This window comes from Schistocerca americana, chromosome 3 (assembly GCF_021461395.2).
Source record: "Schistocerca americana isolate TAMUIC-IGC-003095 chromosome 3, iqSchAmer2.1, whole genome shotgun sequence".
NCBI lineage: Eukaryota > Metazoa > Arthropoda > Insecta > Orthoptera > Acrididae > Schistocerca > Schistocerca americana.
The window spans coordinates 111,083,886-111,109,232 of NC_060121.1; the positions used below are offsets into that span (position 1 = coordinate 111,083,886).

At 43.7% G+C, this 25,347-nt stretch overlaps 1 protein-coding gene across 3 annotated transcripts in view; it reads left to right on the forward strand.

Annotated features, from left to right (window-relative positions):
- The window catches only part of LOC124606926 (arylsulfatase J-like), a 267,098-nt gene that overhangs the window by 223,506 nt on the left and 18,245 nt on the right, over positions 1-25,347 (forward strand). For 2 of the 3 annotated variants that reach the window (XM_047139041.1, XM_047139042.1), the window contains one exon: positions 24,022-24,146. In XM_047139041.1, the coding sequence (XP_046994997.1) occupies positions 24,030-24,146 (117 nt within the window). In that variant the 5' untranslated portion in view covers positions 24,022-24,029. Of the gene's footprint in view, positions 1-15,799; positions 15,938-24,021; positions 24,147-25,347 lie in introns of those variants that run through there. The other variant, XM_047139040.1, reaches the window with a different exon arrangement.

Below are 25,347 nucleotides of genomic sequence, written 5' to 3' on the forward strand. Positions count from 1 at the left end.
GTTTACGGCGCACGTGTATACAGGGTTACTAATAAGTACCTCCGTTATTTCAGGAGAAGGCTCTTCGAAAACTGGAGGACATACAGACAAATAAAGTACACTACTGGTCATTAAAATTGCTACACCACGAAGATGACGTGCTACAGACGCGAAATTTAACCTACAGGAAGAAGATGCTGCGATATGCAAATGATTAGCTTTTCAGAACATTCACACAAGGTTGGCGCGGTTCGCGACACCTACAACGTGCTGACATGAGGAAAGTTTACAACCGATTTCTCGTACACAAACAGCAGTTGACCGGCGTTGACCTGGTGAAACATTGTTGTGATGCCTCGTGTAAGGAGGAGAAATGCGTACCATCAAATTTCCGACTTTACTAAAGGTCGGATTGTAGCCTACCGCGATTGCGGTTAATCATATCGCGACATTGCTGCTCGCGTTCGTCGAGATCCAAAGACTGTTTGCATAATACGGAATCGGTGGGTTCAGGAGGGTAATACGAAACGCAGTGCTGGATCCCAACGTCCTCGTATCACTAGCAGTCGAGATGACAGGCATCTTATCCGCATGGCTGTAACGGATCGTGCAGCGACGTCTCGATCCCTGAGTCAACAGATGGGGACGTTTTCAAGACAACAACCATCTGCACGAACAGTTCGACGACGTTTGCAGCAGCGTGGACTATCAGCTCGGAGACCATAGCTGCGATTACCCTTGACGCTGAATCAGACAGGAGCGCCAGCGATGATGTACTCGACGACGAACCTGGGGGCACGAATGGCAAAACTTTTTTTTTTCGGATGAATCCAGGTTCTGTTTACAGCATAATGATGGTCACATCCGTATTTGACGACATCGCTGTGAACGCACATTGGTAGCGTGTATTCGCCATCGCCATACTGGCGTATCACCCGGCGTTATGGTATGGAGTGCCATTGGTTACACGTATCGGTCACCTCTTGTTCGCATTAACGGCACTTTGAACAGAGGACGTTACATTTCAGATGTGTTACGACCCGTGGCTCTACCCTTCATTCTATCCCTGCGAAACCCTACATTTCAGCAGGATAATGCACGACCTCATGTTGTAGGTCCTGTACGGGCCTTTCAGGATACAGAAAATGTTGGACTGCTGCCCTGGCCAGCACATTCTCCAGATTTCTCATCAACTGAAAACGCCTGGTCAATGGTGGTCGAGCAACTGCCTCGTCACAATACGCCAGTCACTACTGTGGTATCGTGTTGAAGCTGCATGTGCAGCTGTACCTGTACACACCATTCAAGCTCTGTTTGACTCAATGCCCAGGAGTATCAAGGCCGTTATTACGGCCAGAGGTGGTTGTTCTGGGTACTGATTTCTCAGGATCTATGCACCCAAATTTGGTGAAAATGTAATCACATGTCAGTTCTAGTATAATATATTTGTCCAATGAATACACGTTTATCATCTGCATTTCTTTTTGGTGTAGCAATTTTAATGGATATTAGTGTATATTAGTGGACAGAGCATCCGAAAATTTCATTTCGTAGTACAGGACTTTAACGAGTGAGAATGCACTCATTCACGGAATAATTAATAGAGAAGTAAAAACTGACACAAGCCTGAAATGACAAGGGGTTTTATTGAAACCTGAAACGAGTGCAAAGACTGCCCAACAAAGGCGCTGGACAGCAACACGTCAGTGACTCCCTATGAGAGGCCTGTATAAAATTAGCTGTAGTGATGCAGCGAATCACGTCATCGATGAGTGGCTGACAAACGCCTGCTGGAAGGTACGACTGGTATGGCGCTCCACACCGTATTGTTACACGTATGAAAGATTTCTCTCGCACATCGTTTGGTGTGGATTGCATGCTGAGCCGCTTCTTCCGTCATGCTTGGCCTACCAGGTCTCCAGACGTCAATCCGTGTGATTATTGGTTGTTGGGTTACCTGGTGTCGCAAGTCTACCGCGGTCGTCCGACCTCATTAGGGATGCACAGAGAGAACATGTAACAGCAATTTCTCATCATACCTACTGATACGCTATACAGGGTTGTTCACAAAATTGTCCCTCGACTACAGGTATTGTTTGTGAATAACGACCGACATTCTGAGCACTTGTTATAATGAACACGGTGTTCCACAGGAAACGTCAAGTGTAGGTCATATTGTTTCACTAAAACTTCGAGTCATTTCAAGCATGTGTGTCAATTTTTACATGTCTATCCACATTATTCCGTGAAGTAATGAATTTTCAAATGTTAGCTGACTTTTCGGTCACCTTGACAAAGGGCGTACGCCTAGCGGGTAAGCGTGACAGAACACGTAGACGAATCATGTGCTCCATAATGCAGCACAGTAATAGTTCGCGCCTGCAGACAGGCAACACACTGATCAAATTTCCATAGCGGCCTGCTGTCGTTGCGACTTCAACGAATTAGCACGCGCGTGCTCTTCCGCCCATATAGGCGTTTATCACATCACAAATGGTGTACATACTCAGCTCCTGTAATGTGAGTTTAAAAGTTGGAAATATGGGTATATGTTGCAGTTTTCGCACGATAGTCTTTTGAAATCACAGAGGTATTTATAAATAACGCATGTCACAAATTACTGCGACGAGTCACCTTATGTGACGGTAGAGTGTTTATTTTACGATTATCGGTTTCAAGTCGCCAAGCGACGCAGTTCCTAGTGATTGTTTACAATACTGTGGGCGTCGCGTGTGTATCTATGTAAAAACAGAAAAAAAATCGAAACTAGTAAGCTCTGAATGTAGCGGGATATCTGGAATTATAAGGCTGACTTGATGGCATCACTTACAGTTATTTGATTTCATGAGGTGACTCCTGGTGCTCAAACTACTTTGAAAACCTTTGTTTATGGTTCCTATTTATGTTAATTGCACAGCACCATATTAAGTGCAAAATGGAGAGGTTTGGTATTTAACACTGAAGATAGCAGTATGCAGTGCTGATCAGGAAATGTACGCCGTCATCTTTCCTCCCATATACTAAATCCACTAAATTACAGGCCCATATCATTAACATCGATATGCAGCAGGATTTTGAAACTTATTTTGTGTTCGAACATTATAAATTTATTCGAAAAGAACTGTGTATTGACACATAATCATCACGGATTTAGAAAACATCGTTCTTGTGAAATACAATTAGCTCTTTACTCACACGAGGTGTTGATTGTTACTGACAAGGGATTTCAATTTGATTTCGTATTTCTAGATTTCCAAAAGGCTTTTGACACTGTACCTCTCAAGCGACTTGTAATCAAATTGCGTGCTTATGGAATATTGTCTCAGTTACGTACCCGGATTCGTGATTTCCTGTCAGAGAGGTCACAGCCCCTAGTAACTGACTAAAAATCATCTAGTGAAACAAGGTACCGTTGTAGGCCCTCTGCTGTTCCTAATCTATATAAACGATTTAGGAGACAATCTGAGCAATTGTCTTAAGTTCTTTAGAGATTATGCTGTCGTTTACCGTCTAGTAAAGTCGTTAGAAGATCGAAACAAATTGCAAAACGATTTAGAAAATTTATCTGTATTGTAAATTCGCAATTGACCTTAAATAAAGAAAATTGTAAGGTCATCCACCTGAATGCTAAAAGGAATCCATTACACTTCGCGTAACGATGTATCAGTCAAATATAAAGACCGTAGATACAACTAGATACCTAGGAATTACAATTGCGAACAACTTAAATTGGAAGAACACATAGAAAATGTTGTAGGGAAGGCGAACCAAAGACTGAGTTTTATTGGCAGAACACTCAGAAGATACAACAGATCTACTAAACGGACTGCCTACACTACGCTTGTCTGTCCTCTTTTAGAATAATGTTGCGCGGTGTGGCTTTCTTACCAGATAGGATTAACGGAGTACATCGATAAACTGCCAAGAAGAGCAGCACGTTTTGTATTATCGAGAAATATAGGTGAGAGTGACAGTGAGATGATGTACGATACGAGGTGGACATAATCAAAACTAAGGCGTTTTTCGTTGCGACGGAATCTTCTCACGAAATTTATGTCCCCAGCTTTCTTCTCCGAATGCGAAAATATTTTATTGACGCCGACCTACATAGGGGGAAATGATCATCATAATAAAATGAGGGAAATCAGAGCTCGCACGGAAAGGTGTAGGTGTTCGTTTTTTTCCCGCCCTGTTCGAGATTGGATTAATAGAAAATTATTGTGAAAGTGGTTCGATGAACCCTCTGCCAGGCACTTAAGTGTAATTTGCAGTGTGTCCATTTATACGTAGACGTACTTGTAACTACTTCGGCTTCCACCACAAAGATTCGAACCGGCTAACTCAGGATGCAGTTGGCATCCACTGCCACAGAGTTGGGTCTGGGAAAATTGTATTTCCATTTCATCATCATATTATTTTCTACTTAAACAATTTTTCAAGAGACATTATTAGAATTATTTGTCGCGAAGTAAAACGTGCAGATCTGTACATCAACACCTCTCTACGGTCGACCGTTGTGGTCGAGGGGTTCTAGGCGCTTCAGTCCGGAACCGCCCTGCTGCTACTGCTGCAGGTTCGAATCCTGCCTCGGGCATGGATGTGTGTGATGTCCTTAGGTTCGTTAGGCTTAAGTAGTTCTAAGCCTAGGGGACTGATGACCTCAGATGTTAGCTCCCAAAGTGCTTAGAGCCATTTGAACCACTTGAACCTCTCTATGACACTGTGGGACAACAATCACCACAGTTTTCGAAAGAAAGTTAGCGCTCGCAAATAGTAAATACTCCTTACTCAGAATGTAAAGCTGATACGCAGCTCACGAATTCTCACTTCTTTACAAAACTTTGCTTATCATGATCTGCCTCGCCTCTCACGTAGGTACTCATGCACTCATGCGAGTTGTCTGAGCTAGTCAATAAATTTTACAAGTGTAACTTACGTATCTTAAATGACTTTGTTTCACTATAGATGCACAGAAATTCAAAGTTCGTCTCACAATCGTTTGGATTTTTTCATTCGCCTTCCGGCAACCATTACGATTAAGGCACTGGCATTAAATTTATTGGAAAAAATTTAGCTGCAGAGTTAAAACGTTATTTTAAAGTTAATCTATGATTTTCCCAATTCTCGACGAAGTCGATCTAGAAGGAAAAGCCCGGATAGGTGAAATATTCCGCCGCCTGTTGCTTCGTTCTGCACTTCAGTAGCAAGCAACGAACTGCTTTTTTTGTTGTTGTTGTACGAGGGCGGGTCAAATGAAAACCTTAAATTTTTTTAAATATTATTTATTGTGCAAAAGTGGTACAAAGCTGTAGCACTTTTCAACGCTCAATGCAGGTCCTCCAGTGCTTACGAAGTGCGTAAATTCCTTAAGAAAAAAATTCTTTTGGTAGTCCGCGCAACCACTCATGTATCTCTTCATCAGAAGGGAACTTCTTTCCTCCCATTGCGTCTTTGAGTGGTCCAAACATATGGAAATCACTTGGGACAGGGTCTGGTGAGTATGGTGGATGAGGAAGACACTCAAAATGCAGGTCTGTGATTGTTGCAACTGTTGAATGGGCAGTGTGGGGCCTTGCATTGTCATGTTGCAAAAGGACACCTGCTGACAGCAGTCCACGCCGCTTTGATTTGATTTCAGGCCGCTGATGATTTTTTAGGAGATCTGTGTATGATGCACTGGTGACAATGGTCCCTCTAGGCATGTAATGCTCCAAAATGACGCCTCTTTCGTCCCAAAAGAGAGTCAGCATAACCTTCCCTGCTGATGGTTCTGTTCGAAATTTCTTTGCTTTTGGTGATGAGGAATGGCGACATTCCTTGCTCGCTCTCTTTGTTTCCGGTTGGTGGAAATGAACCTAGGTTTCGTCCCCAGTAACGATTCTTGCAAGGAAGCCATCACCTTCTCGTTCAAAGCGCCGAAGAAGTTCTTCACAAGCATCAACACGTCGTTCTCTCATTTCAGGAGCCAGCTGCCGTGGCATCCATCTTGCAGACACTTGAAACTGGAGCACAGCATGCACAATGTAGTGTGCTTACCCATGACTAATCTGTAAACATGCTGAAATGTCATTCAGTGTCACTCGGCGGTTTTCCTTCACTATGGCTTCAACTGCTGCAATGTTCTGTGGAGTCACAACTCGTTCTGCCTGACCTGGACGAGGAGCATCTTCCACTGAAGTCACACTACTTGCGAACTTCCTATTCCATTTGCAGACTTGCTGCTGTGACAAACATGCATCACCGTACTGAACCTTCATTTGTCGATGAATTTCAGTAGGTTTCACACCTTTACTACGCAAAAACCGAATAACAGAAGACTGTTCCTCCCTGGTGCAAGTTGCAAGTGGGGCAGCCATCTTTATACTGATACTGCGACGGTATGTGTGCATTTGCACTATGCTGCCACCTACAGGCCATTCTGCACGCGGTTTGTTGCACGCTTACGAACCTACAGGATAACGACGCGAAATGTCGATTTGTTATTAAACATTTAAGGTTTTCATTTGACTCATCTTCGTAGCATATGCAGACAGCATCTGCAGTTGCTTCATTAGTTATTCAATGAGGGTTCTGGTAGTTATTTTCAGAATGTTATTCTGAACACTCTCTTTAAACGTAAACTGAGAAATTTTAATGTAAAAGCTGTAGTTCTCATTACAGGAATCGTAAGGTTCAAAAATGGATCTGAGCACTATGGGACTCAACTGCTGAGGTCATTAGTCCCCTAGAACTTAGAACTAGTTAAACCTAACTAACCTAAGGACATCACAAACATCCATGCCCGAGGGAGGATTCGAACCTGCGACCGTAGCGGTCTTGCGGTTCCAGACTGCAGCGCCTTAACCGCACGGCCACTTCGGCCGGCTGAATCGTAAGGAAATGCATGGCCAGCTGTACCTGTACACGCCATCCAAGCTCTGTTTGACTCAATGCCCAGGCGTATCAAGGCCGTTATTACGGCCAGAGGTGGTTGTTCTGGGAAGTGATTTCACCCGAATTGCGTGAAAATGTAATGACACGTGAGTTCTAGTACAATATATTTGTCCAATGAGTACCCGTTTATCATCTGCATTTCTTCTTGGTGTAGCAATTTTAATGGCCAGTAGTGTATTAAAAGAATATAAGTACAGAAAACTGCGGCCAGTCACTTTTGAAATGCGAAAGTCACTCCAAAAGAAATACACAACATTTCCTCAAGAATAAACCGTTTGTTCTATGTCTTTGGTATGAACGAAGATTGTAGAAACAATCCTCCTGCTTGTATTCAAATTTAATTAAACACGTCTTCGTAAGTCGCGCAGTTGTAGAGCCCCACCAAGATGGCTGATGCACTTGACGTTCGTCTGAAGTAACGTCCTGTTGAGAAAAGGCATGGGACACTAGGTATAGGATGGCGGTAGTGTCGCGTACACGAGTTATAAAGGGCGATGCACTGGCGGAGATGTCATTTGTACTCAGGTGACTCCAGTGAAAAGCTTTCCGGCGTGATTATCACCGCACTACGGGAATTAACGGGCTTAGAACGCGATATGGTAGCTAGAGCTACACGTATGTTTCGTTCCACTTCGAAAAACGTTAGGGAATTCAATACTGCGAGCTCCACAGTGTCAACAGCGTGGCCAAAATATCAAATTTCAGGGATTCCCTCTCAGCCACGGATAAACCACTGGTGGACGGCCTTCACTTAATGACCGAGAGCAGTGCATCTAAATTTGGCATTAATGGGCTATGGCAGCGGACGACCGACGCGATGAAGCAAAGTGCTGACGACACGACATCGCATGCAACGCCTCTCCTAGGCCCGTTGCCACATTGATTGGACCCTAGACAACTCGAAAAGCGTGGCTCGGTCAGATGAGTCCCTAAATCAGCTGGTCAGAGGTGACGGTAACGGTCGAGTGTGGCCCAGACCCAGGAAGCCATGGACCCAAGTTGTCAAGGAAGCAGTGTGCAAATAGTGCTGGCTCCATAATGGCGTGCATTGTGTTTACATGGAATGCACTTCGTCCTCTGACCCAACTGAATAGGCCATTGACTGGAAATGGCTATATTCGGCTACTTGTAGACCATTTGCAGCCATTCATGGACTTTATGTTTCCAAACAATTATGGAACTTTTTATGAATGACAACGCACCATGACATCGGGCCACAATCGTTCGCGACTGTTCGAAGAACGTTCTGAACAATTCGATCTGGCCACCCAGATCGCCAGACGTGAATCGCATCCAACATTTATGGAACGTTATCGAGGCGTCAGTTCACAAAATCATCCATCGGCAGTATTTTCGCAGTTATAGAGACAGCGTGGCTCAGAATTTCTGCAGGCATTTGCAACGACTTGTTGAGTCCATGCCACCGATTTGCTGCAATACGCCGGGCAATAGGAGGTCGGACACGATATTAGAAGGTATCCCGTGACTTTTGTCACCTCAGTCTACAGTTCCTGCGTTGTGAGAATGAGGCAGTGACGAACATTCACACGAGAAGGGAGAAGCTGTATGGTGACGTCGCTGTTGATCGCAGGGCAGCTGGTCGTCGGGGAAGCAGGTTATCTGATGAGAGTGGGCATGCCAATAATCGGGACCTCGGAAGCCCGAACACTGCAGGGACTCCTGACACTGTGCAGCATATAAACAATCTCATTTTTGTTAGCAGAAGCATAACTGTGAGCGAACTGTCAATACCAGTTGGAGTTTGAGGAGCGGGCGTGCGCAGAATGTCGAGAAAGTTGAAATTGGAAAAGGTTTGCGACAGGTGGTGTACGTCGACGGATGCCCACAAAGAAACACGAAAGTTAGTGTCCAGCGAACTTTTGGAACAGTACGAGAATTCTAGGGATGACTTCCTTGCAACATCTATGACAGGAGATGAAACCCTGCTCGATCACTATGAACAGGAGACGAAACTGCAATCTATGGAATGGCATGACGCAAACTCGCCGAAGACGAAAAAATTAAAAAATGCGCCTTCAGCAGAAAAAGTAATGGCTCCTGCGCTTTTTTTATTCAGAAGGACTGCTGCTCGTAGACGTCATGCCACATGGAACCACTACCATTTCTGAATGGTGTATGGAAACCCTTAAATTATTTTTTCTTAGAAAGCGGAAGCAGTGAACCAGCTAGAAACTGAGTGAATATATATAAAGGGCTGCGAAACCTACAGAAAGTTTTTGCTCTACAAAAATGTTCCCATGTCTGCTATTTAAAAATAAACGGTATTTACAGCAAAATGTTTCGTTGAAGTTTTATTCGAAAACCCTCAGTTTCTAACCTGAAACAGAGGGATAGTTTAGTAAAAATAATGAAAGCAATACAAATTCACCGTGTAGTTCTAGAAAATGCAATTTCCTAAAAATAAAGGTAAAATTAAGAAAAAGGCAAAGCAAAAACCTATCAAACATAGCTTCAATACTTCGTCGGGCTTATATAAAATATGTTTCTGTTGTTCATAAACAACTTTCGCACTTGTCAGTAGTAACAGGAAATGCCTGACTTTGATCATAATGAAGAAGGTTCCACGCAGCACAAAATAACAATAATAATTATACAGATTTTTTTTGTTTGTGCATGTTAACTGTACTTGCAACAGAAGTAATTCCTTTGGTTATATAACGGCGCAGACTAACTTCGCTCACTTATAAAATGCAGTTTATGTTCAGTAGGAATATAAAATACACATGGTCTAACACTGAATAATATGTCGTTCTAATTATATTCCAAAGAAACAAAGAAATAAATAAACAAAGAAAAAACAAAGGAAAGTCGTCGGCCCCCAGCTTCTCTCCCATACATTCATTTATGTTTCTTTCTGTACCTCTGTTACCAATACCATCGGCAATCCTATAATTTACTATGCCAGTTATGTACTCTACCAAAACTACCCAACCGTAATTTTGGTAAAACGCAACTTTAGTTCTGGTTCTTTTCTCATACCATGCCTCTGGGCACTTTCTTTGTTTTCGTATTAGTTGTCACCATGATATTGCGACGTATTCCTTTCCCGCCTTTCACCGTATCTAGCCCGACCGCTGTTAGAATCTTAAAAAGGATAGTCCTCATTCGCTTTATTTTATGCACACAAGCATATGTAAAGAGTATTTTTTTAGCGTACTCCTCTTGTTTGTTTTCAGTAATTGCGCCTGGTGCTGTAGCCTGAAACCGGCTGTGAATTTAAGAACAAAACCCTCTTATAGCTGAAGCGGTGACGTCCACGTGTATTTAAAAACCATGTCGACTCATACCGAAGCACATTGAAATTTTTTATACTACCAGCCTAAAGTTGGTACTTCCGCCGGACAATTAGAACTTTTGAGCAAAGTTGCTAAGAGTACCAATTTTCTCATTTTGTATTATAATAAAATCTAATAATTAAAAATTTACATTCCTATCCTTATTTCCGGTTTCCAAGTCCTAATACCGCTGATCCTCAGTCCCAATTTTGTGCAAACTGAATCTGATAACACCACTCGTGTGTGTCTTTCGCAGGAAGGTATGGCTGTAACATCCATTTGTAGATGACCGTTTTATTTGTGACGGAATACAAGCTAGCACTGACCAGTACGGGACAGAAATCTGTCATTTTCGAAGAAAACCTCACAGCCTCAGCTTTGAGTGATGAGGGGACTACGGAAAATTAAAATTTCAAAAAATGGTTCAAATGGCTCTGATGATGATGATGATGAGCGTTTGGCGTCATTGGCCGGGAGGCCCCTCGCGGGGCAGGTCCGGCCGCCATATCGCAGGTCTTATTACAGTCGGCGCCACATTGGGCGACCTGCACGCCGGATGGGGATGAAATGATGATGAACACAACACAACACCCAGTCCCTGAGCGGAGAAAATCTCCGACCCAGCCGGGAATCGAACCCGGGCCCAGAGGACGGCAATCCGTCACGCTGACCACTCAGCTACTGGGGCGGACCAAATGGCTCTGAGCACTATGGGACTTAACAGCTGAGGTCATCAGTCCCCTAGAACTTAGAACTACTTAAACCTAACTAACCTAACGACATCACACACATCCATGCCCGAGGCAGGATTGGAACCTGCGACCGTAGCAATCTCGCGGTTCCGGACTGAAGCGCCTAGAACCGCACGGCCACCCCGGCCGGCAATGAAAATTTATATGGACGTACGGGGATTGGTACTTCACTCCTCCCGAATCCACTATCTCATTCACGACGCCACCGCTCATCTGTTTATGCGCAACACGTAACATTTATTTATGTTGAGGGTCAACTGCGTATGTTGACTGCCCGACGTAATCGTCTCACTACCTGTTGCCACACAATGTCCTTTACTGTCGCAACGTAAGTGACGTTTGACATCCCTGTTAAATATAGCAACACGCTCTCATGTTCCTCGGACAGCACTTTTCCGTTCTGGGATTACTTCAAACTTCTGAGTCACGTCGTCTCGCTGAGTCGGTATAACGATGTTCCCCAGCAACAAATAGACGCATGATTTAAATGAGTCCAGGAAAGAATCCGTTCCTAAAAATCAAAGGCAGAGTTTTTATGTCTGATGTAGGGACGTAAACGCGCGCCGCGTAACATTCTTCTGCTGTGGCAGATTTTATTTCTGCGTAACCAAAACAAGAAGATATGAACTTCCTGCAGCATGACTCAGTTCTGACGTGCTTCGTTCTGTGGAGTGAGAGGGGCTTTTCCCAGCCAGAAGCTTCTTAGGTGTGAATGATTTACTCACGAACTGTGAAGATTTAGATTTGTGCTGTAACATTTATTGTACATTCTTAGCTCCTTATACTGATAAGAACTTGAATTGGAAGTTACATGTAACGCCTAAGCTATGTAACTTCAGCGTCAAGGATAATATCAGATTTTGGAGATAAAAATTCATAAAGTTGATTTACTTTTCCTACTTCCATTGTCTAGTGTCTTGTGGCAGCATACTCTGGGGTCACTCGTCATTCAAATAGAAAGTATTTTGTTGCATAGAAGCGTGTAATAATTACAACATTTGATGCCCGCTTTATAGCCTGTTGTAAACAGCTAAACGTGCCCCCACCCTAGGTGCATATACCTGCCCCATACCTGAGCCACGTTTACGCATTCGACTTAAGCCAATTTAAAATTATTTTGCATTCTGAACTGTAGTGCTGAGTTAGATGTATATATACCAACTTTAAAAACCATTTTATAAGAGCAAACGATTTTAAACACGATAAATCAAACAAAAAATTTAAAAATTCCCAAAATAAATCGGCGCAAATGTGCCCTAGCCGCCCAAACGTATCACGACCTCCAAACATCGTCATGATGTCATCTGACACTACATGCTATAAACTTGTCATGTGTCTATTGTGTAACCATTATACTACTCCATGTAACGATTCTATCAAAGAGATTGATAACTAAATTACATATTAACCTAAAACAATTGTTAATGACTTTATTCCTACATTACCACGAAAAATCTTCGGCGCAGACTGGAACTGGCACAGAATCTAAGGTCATCTGACAGGTTTGATGCAACCTGCTACGTCTTTCTCTCCTGTGCTGAACTCCTCACTTCAGAGTAGTACAATACGCGAAGTCGACTATGATTTTTTAGATATATCCCAATCGGTTTCTCACTACAGTTTCTCACAGAAGTCATTCGCTTGTACCTTAATACATGTCTTATCATCCTATTATTTTCTCTAACCATTGTTTTCCACATCCTTCCTCACCATTTCGGCAGAGTACTTCATTCCTTATCAGTTCATTCAATTCTCAGCGTCTTCCACAACACTTCATTTCAAACACTTCGATTCTCTTCTTTCCAGATTGCCCACAGTATATTATTGACTTCCATGCAGTGCAAGCAGCAGATCAATGCACTGCCTGGTGCATATCCCATTCAACTAGCACCTGAGAGGAGGCGCGCATGTTGCTTACATGCAGAGACAATGACATCACAATCCAAGATGGTGGTAAAGCTCACCTTCCTTGTTAATGATGTCATCACTGTCACGCGTATACTAAAATACTAAGCTATGCAGGCAAATCAAGACAATCCAATAGGTAGTCTGAATTACAGCTAGCACTGGAAGGATATAATTCATTCTATTTTTTAGCCATAATCTTGGTGTAAGGCACAACACACCTCTAATTTAAAGATTTCCACATCTAAATTGTTCTATGATGCTTATAACATTTGACAAACATCATACAACAATTCAAACATGGAGAGTTTCCCATCGAAAAGATGTGATGAGATCTTTGGACTGATTCGCCACATGTGGACGGGCATTGTCTTCCAGCGAAACGATGCCCTTGCTCAACTTGCCGCGTCTTTTGATCTGAATTGAACGGCGCAGATTGTGAAATGTCTTACAGCTTAAAGCAGTATAAATTTGAAAACTGAATAAATCATGGAATAATGTAGATAGAGAGGTACAAATTGACACACATGCTTGGAATGACATGGGGTTTTATTAGAACCAAAAAAATACAAAAGTTCAAAAAAGTCCGACAAATGGCGCTTCATCTGATCAGAATAGCAATAATTAGCATAACAAAGTAAGACAATGTAAAGATGATGTTCTTTACAGGAAATGCTCAATATGTCCACCATCATTCCAAACAATAGCTGTAGTCGAGGAATAATGTTGTGAACAGCCTTGTAAAGCTTGTCCGGAGTTATGGTGAGGCATTGGCGTCGGCGTCGGATGTTGTCTTTCAGTATTCCTAGAGATGTCGGTCGATCACGATACACTTGCGACTTCAGGTAACCCCAAAGGCAATAATCGCATGGACTGAGGTCTGGGGACCTAGGAGGCCATGCATGACGAAAGTGGCGGCCGAGGACACGATCATCACCAAACGACGCGCGCAAGAGATCTTTCACGCGTCTAGCAATATGGGGTGGAGCGCCATTCTGCATAAACATCGTGTTTATCAGCCAGGCTGGGGATGATGCGATTCTGTAACATATCGGCGTACCTCTCACCCGTCACGGTAGCAGTTACAAAACCAGAATCACGCATTTCCTTGAAGAAAAAAGGCCCGATAACGGTAGACGTGGTAAATCCAACCCATACCGTGACTTTCTCGTCGTACAGTGGAGTTTCCACGACAGTTCTAAGATTTTCGGTAGCCCAAATTCTGCAGTTGTGGGCATTGACAGACCCTCGGAGCGCGAAATGGGCCTCGTCGGTCTACAATACGTTACTCAGCCAATCTTCATCTTCCGCATCTTTTGAAACGCCCACACCGCAGATGCCCTCCGCTTCACTAAATCGCCAGGTAACAGTTCAAGATGCCGATGGATTTTGTACGGATAGCATCGGAGAGTACGCCTAAGTGCCAACCAAACAGCAGTGTATGGAATGCCGGTGTGACGTGCGACTGCACGAGCGCTGACTTCCCCGTGCATAGACGAACCCGCTACAGTCTCCATTTCTTCCTGAACTATCTCGGCAGCATTACGCCTTGTGTTCGGTCGGCCACTACGGGGTCTATCGTCTAAACAACCCGTGGCTTCGGAACTTCGAAATCATTCTCGCCACAGCTGCATTTGTCAACGGACCTTTACCCGTTCAAATCCCCTTCCTGTGGCGATAGGATCGTAACGCTGAACTAGCACATTCCACATTCCGATAATACAGTTTCACTAAAAGCGCCTTTTCAGGTAACATCAACATGCTGCGACTACTGTCGCGTCTGATTCTCTCTCTCATTACAGCTCCTTTTATACACGATTGTCATGCGCAGTCACTGACGTTTTTGCTGTCCAGCGCCATCTGTCGGACGTTTTGTGAACTATTGTTTTTTTTTTTTTTTTTTTTTTTTTGTTCTAATAAAACTCCATGTCAAATGGTTCAAATGGCTCTGAGCACTATGAGACTTAACTTCTGAGGTCATCAGTCGCGTAGAACTTAGAACTAATTAAACCTAACTAACCTAAGGACATCACACACATCTATGCCCGGCAGGATTCGAACCTACGACCGTAGCGGTCGCTCGGCTCCAGACTGCAGCGCCTAGAAACGCACGGCCACTCCGGCCGGCAACTCCATGTCATTCCAAGCATGTGTGTCAATTTTTACCTGTATATCTACATTATTCCGTGGTTTAATAAATTTTCAAAGTTATACTGACTTTTTGATCACCCGGTATATCGACATTACTTTTGGAAAATATATCAGTGTATCGATATTTTATCAGCAGCCTGAGTGTGAACTCGGCAACGTGGCTCATGCTAGCTGCTCGAGCTCAGTCCTCCATTGGCTGGCTTCCTGTGACCGCTAGGCAACGAAGAGCCACTACTGGGCCGTCAACGCCTAAGACTCGTCTCCCAGACTATACGAGTGGGAAACGACCCGGGGACTCCCGGGCAGCTGCCACATTCACACACGTGCAAGCGGTGAAAAAGAGAGAGCGAGAGACAGAGAGAGGAGAGAGAGAGATGAGAGAGCGCGCGCGCGCTGCAGCCGTGACGTCAACGGCGGCAGGTCCTTCCCCTGCGCCAACCTGTTGCCGGTCACCTACATCCCGCGAGTGGCTGGCTGATTCTCGGAAAGCGGCGCGAGCCGGCAGGTGGGAGCGGCTAATATTAGCTGGCGTGCGTCAGGGCGGCCAGGGCTCGGCTACCGCTAGTCCGCCTCCGAGTGTGGCCGGACCGCCGGACCAGACTGGGGAACGAAATACCAGCGCGGGATTTACGCGGCGTGACGCCGGCGGTGCCGCGCGAGACGGGTTGACGCGCGAGTGGAGGGGCAGGCTGCGTGCACCGGTGGCCGGTGGGGGGTAGGGGGCGGGCTGCTGCTGCATTCTCTGCTGCGGTCGGTCACTTAGTATATAGCGGCGGCCGGCACGTGGTCCGCGGCAGTGGTCGGCTGCGAGGCGCCGCCAGAACGTCGCGTCGGGGCTATCTGGTCGCAGGCAGCGAGGGAGCAGAGGACGCAGCGTAGCACGCAGCCGAGGAGACCGCGACCAGCACACCGTGTCACAGGGTACGTAGCGCCAGTACCGAAGAGCTCAGCAGACTGTGCCAGCCGTAGGCACCGTGTCCCGGCAAACGCCCAGCACCACGTCAGATCCGGCGGCGAACAAGCAACCCCGTGGTGCTTTGAAAAGAACTCTGTAGGCTATACCGTCGAACTGTCGTTTCAGTGTTGTTAAAATCTTACAATGTTTGCCCGTCTTGACTGCAGTAACACCTGCAGCTCCGTGAGAAGCAGTGGTTCTCGGAGTGCTAGTGAAACAGACTGATGCTCGTATCCTCTACGAGGATACGAAGTGTGGCACTTTTCTGGTACAAGCTCCAATAAAGAGATCGCCGGCATTGTCCATGTTGTCATCAAATGGATCACGACAGACCTACATCACTGGGGTAAACATTTAAGACTGGACAACGTAAATTCATTGCGACGCTGCTGTTGTGGTCTTCAGTTCTAAGACTGCTTTGGTGCAGCTCTCCATGCTACTCTATACTGTGAAGTCTCTTCATCTCCGAATAACTACCCGACACCTACATCCATTTGAACCTGCTTACGGATTTCATCCATTGGTCTCCTACAATTTTTACCACCACAAACTTCTCTCTAATACCAAATTACAATTTCTTGATGCCACAGGATATGTCTTATTATCCCATCTCTGCGTTTAGTCAAGTTGTACCATAAATTTGTTTTCCCCTCCATTTGATTCAGCATATCCTCACAGTTTACACGGGTACGCACCTGATCTTCAGCATTCTTCTCCAGCACCACATTTCAAAAGTTTGGCTTTCCTTTTTGTCTGAATCGCTTATCGTAGACGTTTCACTTCCGTATAAGGCTACACTCGAGACAAATACCTTCAGAAAAGACTTCATAACACCCTACGTTAACACATTTCATCAGAAACACTTTTCTTGCTATTTCCCTCTCTTCTTCGCTAATCATCGGTTATATTGCTACCCAAATAGCAACATTCATCTACTACTTTTAGTGTATCATTTTCTCGTCTAATTACCTCAACTTAGCCTAATTTAATTCGACTACATTCAATTATTTTCTATTTTTGCTGATGTTCATTCACTGACACTCAGACATGATATCACTCCGCGCGCGTGTGTGTGTTTGTTTGTGTGTGTGTGTGTGTGTGTGTGTGTGTGTGTGTGTGTGTGTGTGTGTGTGTGTGTAAACGCTTTTGTGTAAAAAAATTTTGAAAAATTATTATAATATTGAGCCATAGAAAATTAGTAATATTTAGCAAACATACTGCAGTCCAAAAATGTCTGTAGTACTTCATAACCTTTCGCTGCTAACTACATTAACAATTCGGCAGTTGTATTGCTAGTGAACCAAAGTCCTTTAGCAGACGTGTCGCAGGAACATTTCCTAGAACCACGCCGAATATGAGTGTCAAAGTGGTACGATTAGGTGGCCTGACGATGGTGTCTCGATCTGACGCCGAAACACCGTGCCACCTGACATCGGTGAATGCAGCTGCACAGTCTTCGAAACTAGTGCGATGTCTTAGACACGTGAAATGCAGTCATCGCCGAAGTACCGCGACAGATAGAAATAGCGAGATTCTAAATGATAAACACCTCTCGTTAGCAAGCTTGTGAAATAAACTGCCAGCATTTGTTCCGGTTAAACCCAGCGATCGCGATAAAGCTTTAACATAACGACTCTTCTGGAGAGTGTCGATGGTTATGATGCTTTCACCTGTATAGTAATTCTCTTGGAGCGGCTGTTATGCTTCACACACTTTATGAGCAAATTGCTTCGCTTGCAGATGTCTTGATACCTTGAACAAATTTCATTCGTCCTTTCACTAATCGATTTCTGTTATAATTTCTCTGCTTTTAAGAGCTCTGTCTGACAGCGCCGTATATCTGAGACACTGACTTAGCTCTCAAGATAGTCTTGGACAGATAAAAAAAGATTTTAATGTCGACGTCACTGTTATTAAAGATGTAGTTCAGAGATACAATAGAATGACTGGACTGGAACCCACTATCACCCGAATACAAGACCCAGTATTGGATCTCTGCCATCGAGGGATTGAGATAAGAGCAACTGTTCATGTGATGCGCAACGCCCTTCATAGGATTTGATTTCTGCAATGCTATCACAGTGAAAAGCAAATCGGCACCGATCTCATAGGTTCTTGATCTGACCTCTCAAGCAGGTGTGTCATATTGTGGGGCGAAAGTGTCATCGGCGATTTCTTTTACATTTCTCACCAGCTGTCTGAGCGAAGGGAATGAGTAAAACGAATTAAAAGGCTGTCGGAATGTTCCTCTTCCAATGAACTTCATCTTGTGATTCTTTACAGAGGGGCGGGAAGAAGGGGTGGGAGGGGGGGGGCAACTCAAGTCATTATAGCAAGCTTTGATTTTTCTTAGTTTACTATATTTCCTCATCGTAACAGCAAACTGAGAGCTAAAATCACACAAAGATAAATTTATCATCCTGGCTAAGTTTCCCGTTTTCGATTGTACCTACTACGATTCTCCTTGCAAAGTTATTACCCTGTTATTCTCCAAAAGACTTTTTGCTGTGACATTTGCTGCCAATAGCTCAACAGTATCTGACCAACTAGCCCTCAAAGTACCCAAGGTCGCTAACGCATGTCATTCCGGTGGTGTGCGACTCACCGACCGACCTTGATCCTTACGTCGGTCCCAGCGCCACAGCGTAGGCAACCCATCTGTCATCTATGCGTAGCGGGTGCTCGAATTAAGCGGCGTCTGACAGTTCAACGCAGTAACTCTTGCGCTATTCATCATTGCAGAGTGGTGTGCGCCGATGTAGGCAGCTGCGTGATACGTTCTGAGCAGAGACAGATAGAGAATAGTTTGCGCCTTCGTCAGCGTGCTCTCTGTCTCCATTCAACACCACACTCTCCAGCTGTTCTCTACTATGAGAACTGGCAATGCTGGCGTTTTCATTACAGAGGGCATAAAATACTGGTAAATACAATGTTATCACTCATTAACGTAATATTTTTTGTGTTGTTTCATGTGGGCCATAATGGACACTGCACTAACACCATAGTAGTCACCAAATACGCAGTAACACAAAGCTAAATATATTTCTTCCAGAGCAGTGACTTTTCTTCATTACCACTTGGGCCTCCTTCGAAGAACGTTCAGCTTATACTTTTCAGTTTCCTACGTTTTCTCCTAGCAAGACCTCTTCATGTTTTAACTCTTAGTCTGCCTCCAGCAGCCAGTTAGGGTCCTTTGCTGCTTCTCTGGTTTCCTGATCTCTATGTCCCCAGTTTTAAAACATCTCCATTTCTGAAAGTTATTTTATCTCTTCCTTCCTTTCATAGACCAGCCGCACTTGTAATTGAACTTGCTGCTATCTGGATATAACTTCTATTCTCTCCACCAGTTATTACCCTTCGATCAGTTACGACATTCTCTCTGCTGCTTCGTTATTTAACTCTCAAAGTAATTCATTTTCCACACGGAAAATTTTTCTTCTAGCGTACCAGCAATAGCCTGTAGAATCATCCATAGCGTTCGCTCCATTATACCCCCCTCCCCCCTTCCTCTCAGTATCCACACTGCCGTTGCGTATCTGTTTTACTGCATCGCTCCGTAAGCTTCCCTTATTTTGTTTTGATCGGCCTGCCACAATCTCTACAACTTTCCATGTGGCCTCCTGCTATGCGGCAGTGTGCATAGCTGCCGTTCCTCCGGTCGTCCTTCGCCTTATAATCGCTGCTTTATTTGGTTTGCATTTGTCTCACAGCCACCTCAGCCAGATATTTCTGCTTGTCACGTGTTTCGTAAAGCACCAGTTTGAGAACACCCAGTAGCTACTCGCCCAGCCGCGTGCGTCTTTTTTTCCGATACCGCAGCGTTACGGAAGCCAAGTATACTCCTTCTGCTTTCGTAACGCTGTCCATGAAGAAACACGAGAGCACACCGTGACGTAACAATTATTTCCATGTGCTGAATTTCGGCTAACGACCTCTTCTAATAAGCAGTTGGCTTGCAAAACATGAACTTATTATTTCTATAGTCGAATCGTTAGCGAGAAAAAATACTTTCCGCTATTGCGTTCAGAGTTCTGGTACGACGTCTTTTTAAAAATAAATAAATAAATCGGGGCACTAGTGAAGTTAATAATGAAAACTGCATCAATGAGTGGCCTGCATTTCAATGGGTGTTTAAGTTTACCAACTCGTCAAAGCATTTCAAAATCCTGTACAACTCTTTCTGAGAAGCTATCATCTATTAGGGAAGAGAGCAGCAAGCTATCTGAATAGCTAGCCTGTTTAGTACACAACGTAGACGTACGCACGAGAACCTAGGAAGTACTCCAAGACTTCAGTTCTTCACAGATCGTCACCTAACAGTCTGCGTGAAGATAGTTTACCCTTCCGAAAATTACAGTCCTATATATTCACTTAACATTGACCATTATCATAATTTAATAATGGTAGACGGTGTTAACGATGAATTATTGGGACAAAAATGATTGCTGCGACACAAATGTAGGTTTTTTGTATACAGCATTGAACAGCTCAGTGATTGCATCTTTCTTTGGCACCGCACACAACTCTGCTGTGATGACTTTGTTTTGTTAAGTAGTAGTGAACTGGATCATGGAAGGTACAATAATTGCTAATGAAACTGGCACATTACTACGGATGTGCCACTAACACGTTATACAACGCTCAGGTACAGGCTAAGGTATAACAGCATTGGACCATAATAATGATAAATATTATCATTATTACGGTCGTAAATCTCTGTCGTATATACACGATATTTCAGCCAATCGCTGTGCTTTTTGTAGTCGGTGATTCTCCTGGGCTTTAGTCCACAAATATGACTGTTCAAACTCTTTAGCAACGACGCAGACGTATAGAGGGCTTCGAATTACTTATGGCAAATTAAGCCCGTAGTCTTCCTCTGTAAAATGTGCAAGTCCACAAATTACAGTGGTCTTGATACCCAGGCTCGACAATGCAAAAACTTATGATGGATGCCGCTATCGACAGATAAATATCTGCCACTTCGTTCTTGTAGAACACTGGTTAGCTTGAAATGGTGAAATAAATAACGTGTAAATCCATATCAGTGTCAGAGCAGCATGATTTGAGCCCAGTTACTGACGAATGCGCATCTGTCTTAATAACTGCACCGGATCAACTCTTATATGTTCTGTAAGAACACTACTCAGTAAATTGCACTCATAAAGATTTTGAACACTTTAGAGCAGGTACTTTTTCCTTTCCATTTAACGTAAGTTAACAGCTCAGTCAGGTGTTTTGCAGACACAGAAAAAGAATATATTTGACACATAGTACGAGGGCTATTCGGAAAGTAAGGTCCGATGGGTAGTGAAATGGAAACCACTGTAAAAAATCAAAAACGTTTTATTTGCAACAGTTTGCTACAACTTCCAGCCACTTATCTACGTAGTCGTTGTTCCGATTAGACACCTCTCGTAGCGTTATACCAACTTTCCAACACCATCGTCATTGGAAGGTAGCTGCCTGTGCTTTCCGACAATTCCCTACGCTGGTCTGTAGCTCGTTGTCTGTGCCAAAAGGTTGTCTCCACAGACAGCGTTTCATGTGAGCAGAGAAGAACCTCACGAGGAGCCAATTATGGGCTTTATTGTGCGTGATCAAACATTTCCCATAGGAAACGCTGCAGGAGCACCTTCGTTGTTCCTGCAGATTGCGGCTGAGAATTGTCGTGTAGCATGAAAAGTTATGTTACGTGGGTAGAATAGCTTCAGGCGAAATCTTTCACCAGGGCCTCCTACTTGGCGGCAGACACTACTTTCTAGCCATCTTTACGTTCTCACTGTAAACTCAGGACTGAAAAGCGCGACGGCCGCGATCGACAGGCCTACTAGAGACTTTACCCAACACATCTGTGCAAAGCTTCATCTAATTTTCAATGTCGTTTTCATTTCGCGCCCGATCGGACCCTACTTTCTGAATACCCCTCGTATTTAAACATTAGAATTAATGACAGTATCTAGACACTTCTTTCATAATGACATATCTCCAAAATGAATATCGTAGAAAATAAGACGACATCTAGTAATGTCAATTTTTGTCACTGGAAGTACATCCTTTTTTTTTTCAGCGCGACACTTGAACTCAATTACCCTGACCCAAAATCCAAAGACACGTCTACATATATAAATCCAATAACGCCAACATCACAATACTGTTACCTCGAGAATTATGCCAACGTCATTCTTCGTTCCTTCCTCATAGTCATAAATAGTCTCCTCAATAACCAAATTCGTGAATGGGTCAAATCCATGTAACATGCCGTCCGTCATTTAGTTCAGAAGAAGGCTTCTTTCCATGAAGTTCTCCATTTCTGTTGGATGTGTTCTGCTCATTTTGCAAGAAAATATTCTTCAATGAACAAATCGTCAATTCCAGCAAAATATACTCTGTACTTGCAATTTGCCGCATATTTTCACTCGACATTGTACTTTACCTTGAAGCTTCACCGCCTCATAAAAGAAAAGTTTAGTGGGAGCATAGCTCCGGTTCAAAGAGAGCGATCATTTTGTAGGCATCTCGGTAACACTGTAATGACCTGACTACCTCTGAGTCGGTAAACGCTGTCTTCTCCGCTGGCACGGTGTTCCGTGTCGAGGTCGTGCATCGCCAAGGAAGCCGTGGCCCAACCCGGTTACATCATAATACGCGGCCTGTTGCGCCTTCTGACAGCCGCCTCCAAGGACCTGCTCCTGTGCTTCACTTACATCTTTAGTGGTCTGCGTTCCAGATTATGATTTTGGACGCGACAGAGCCGAAAAATAAATATATGAAATATAACCAAACCAGTCGGAGCGACGGAATATTACAGGAGTGGCGGTGTGTCCTACATATCTACTATGTTCCAAGAAACGCAGGACAGCTTGTACGGGTCAAGGCTGCAGGCAGAAACTTAACAGCTGTAACCAGAGATACAATCTATGGAGTTCCGACCACGCTTCCTTGGGTAGATAACAACCACATCGCTGTCTCTATCACAATTCCAGGACTGAAACATGCAACGAAAACTTGTTGAATAACCTAATCGCATTTTTCATCCATGTTCTGACAAGAATGGTGCCATGCGCGTTTGCAGTGAGCCCGGGATTTTTCTTTCGTTGCCTCGTCTTTACATGAGACTGATATCAAACTATGGAACTTGTTTTCCATACAAATGTTGTGTATGATATTACAACGAAATCGACCAAAGAACATGCGTCAGAAATAGGTTTGGGAAGTGTTCTCCACAGTTTGTCACAAAATGTTAGTGGTGAAGCCACAATACAGTGAAAGAAATTACTTCGCACGTGCTGAAAGCCGGTCCCTTTTCATTAACATTGGTGACTTCGATGAGCGAATAGAACACGAACCTTTAGTAAATTTAGATCTCGATTGTTTACGGTTTCGGCCGATAAAGGCGCGTCTTCATTCACAGAAAGCAACTATGTTACTCAACATATGCGAGATTTTTAGAGGACGTCACTGAGGAACATAGAGGAAAAAGCATGGCAGAGGCATTTTTTAGTAAACCAATTTGCAGCCGGTATTCTGTCGACACTGTTCTCTGTCGTTTTATCACATGAGTATTTCTCTGCTGTGAGGTCTGAAATTAACGTGCCTTATACAAACCAGATTTCATAGAAGTACCTGCAATATAACGCTTTTTTAATTGTACTAATGAACTGAACTTGTTGAACTTGTGTCCCCAAGAAATCTTGAGTATATTGTTTTTAACGAAATCGGCCAAAGAAGAATCATTGTTTTTAACACGCGTCAGAGATAGATTATGGTACTGATATTCTATAATTCATCATAAAATGCTAGATCTGAAGCCATAATACAATAAAAGAAGTTTATTCGCACGTACTGAACGCGGGTTCATTAACATAACTTCAGTGACTTCGATGAGTGAATAGAACACGAACTTCTGATGCATTTTGTTTTCAGCCGATATGGGCGCGTCTTAATTCGCAAGGAAGAATATAGATATGTTACTGAAAGAATCTGAGAGTTTTAGTAGAGGTTAGTGAGGAACAAACAGCCTATAGCATTTGGTGTTGGCGCGTTGCAGGTGCAGCCATGTCCAGAACGTGTTTGTCGGTCGCAGCCGTGGTGCTGCTGGCGCTCTTCGCGAACACGTCTTCCACGCCCACGAAGCAGCGGCCCAACATTATCATCATGCTGGCCGATGATCTGGTAAGTACTTGCTCCACGATTGTTTTCATGGTCCGCTGCAGACCAGAAATTGCCTCACAGCACCCAGGTAGAAATTCCCTCAAAATGTTAGCAACAAATGCACAATCTGCAGCTAATTTTAGTTCGGTTTCGTAATGATATTCACGACGTAGACTACGCTCGCTGGAATGAATTGTGCTTCTATCTATGTAGTCCATTACATTAAACTTTTTTAGGTCCTTTTAAGTCACACAACATGAAACATGTCTCGATGAAAGGATATGTCATGTTTCCATAATTCCGCTGATTGAAGCACGAACTTCATAATTACTGTTTGGTTTACCGACAACGTTAGACACTGTGGTAATGACATGGCACCGGTTTTTTTGAAACAAGCACATTTACAGTTGTCTAATTTTGCTTAACCGAAAACGAATAGTCCTTTTGTTGGTCTTTGCAGCACGAAATATATCACAAAACTCAGAGCCCACTGCTGATTCTGCTGATTTTCTGTAAACAACATTAAGGATAAGGGGCTTATTCATACATTGTCTCTGACCAGAAATCCGAACAGCGTGTCATATCCTCTACAGCAACAGGAAATGGTCCAGGTTATTTCAGTGGTACTGTTATTAAAACTCCTCATGTCCTCGACACGCAGTCTGTCGAACTTGAGCACGTTTTATTATGGCTGAATGACGATTTACTAAGCTGACATGCTACGCGAAGCATTCTTACAAGAGGTAAAACAAGTATAATAGACTCTTCCACACATTTTGAGTAAGATCTGTTCTCTTTTGATGAGGACTGACGGCTTTGCCATAACCGCCAGGCTCTACCTCGCAGCAAACTTTACAGCGCGATACTATCACGCATGTATTTGTGGATACACCGGCAGACCACACACCATCTCCACTGCAAGCAACGTAGAAAATTTCTTAGCAATAAACATCGTGGTTGAAGACAACATCGAACACAAGTAACGATTCATCATGACGCTGCATAAATTAAGGCTTTCTGCAGCATCTCCTTATTTCGTACTTTCTTTCACTTTACACCTCTTAATCGTCCGTACCAGTACTCTTCGTGGAATGACTCTTGGGCAACCTCAGCTCGTTGTTCATGGTTTTTTTCCATTTAACAAAAAATTATACCGTAAACTGCTAGTACCTGGGGATATTTCCAGACAGTTTTCTTTATCTTTCTTCTTTTCAGTGAAAAG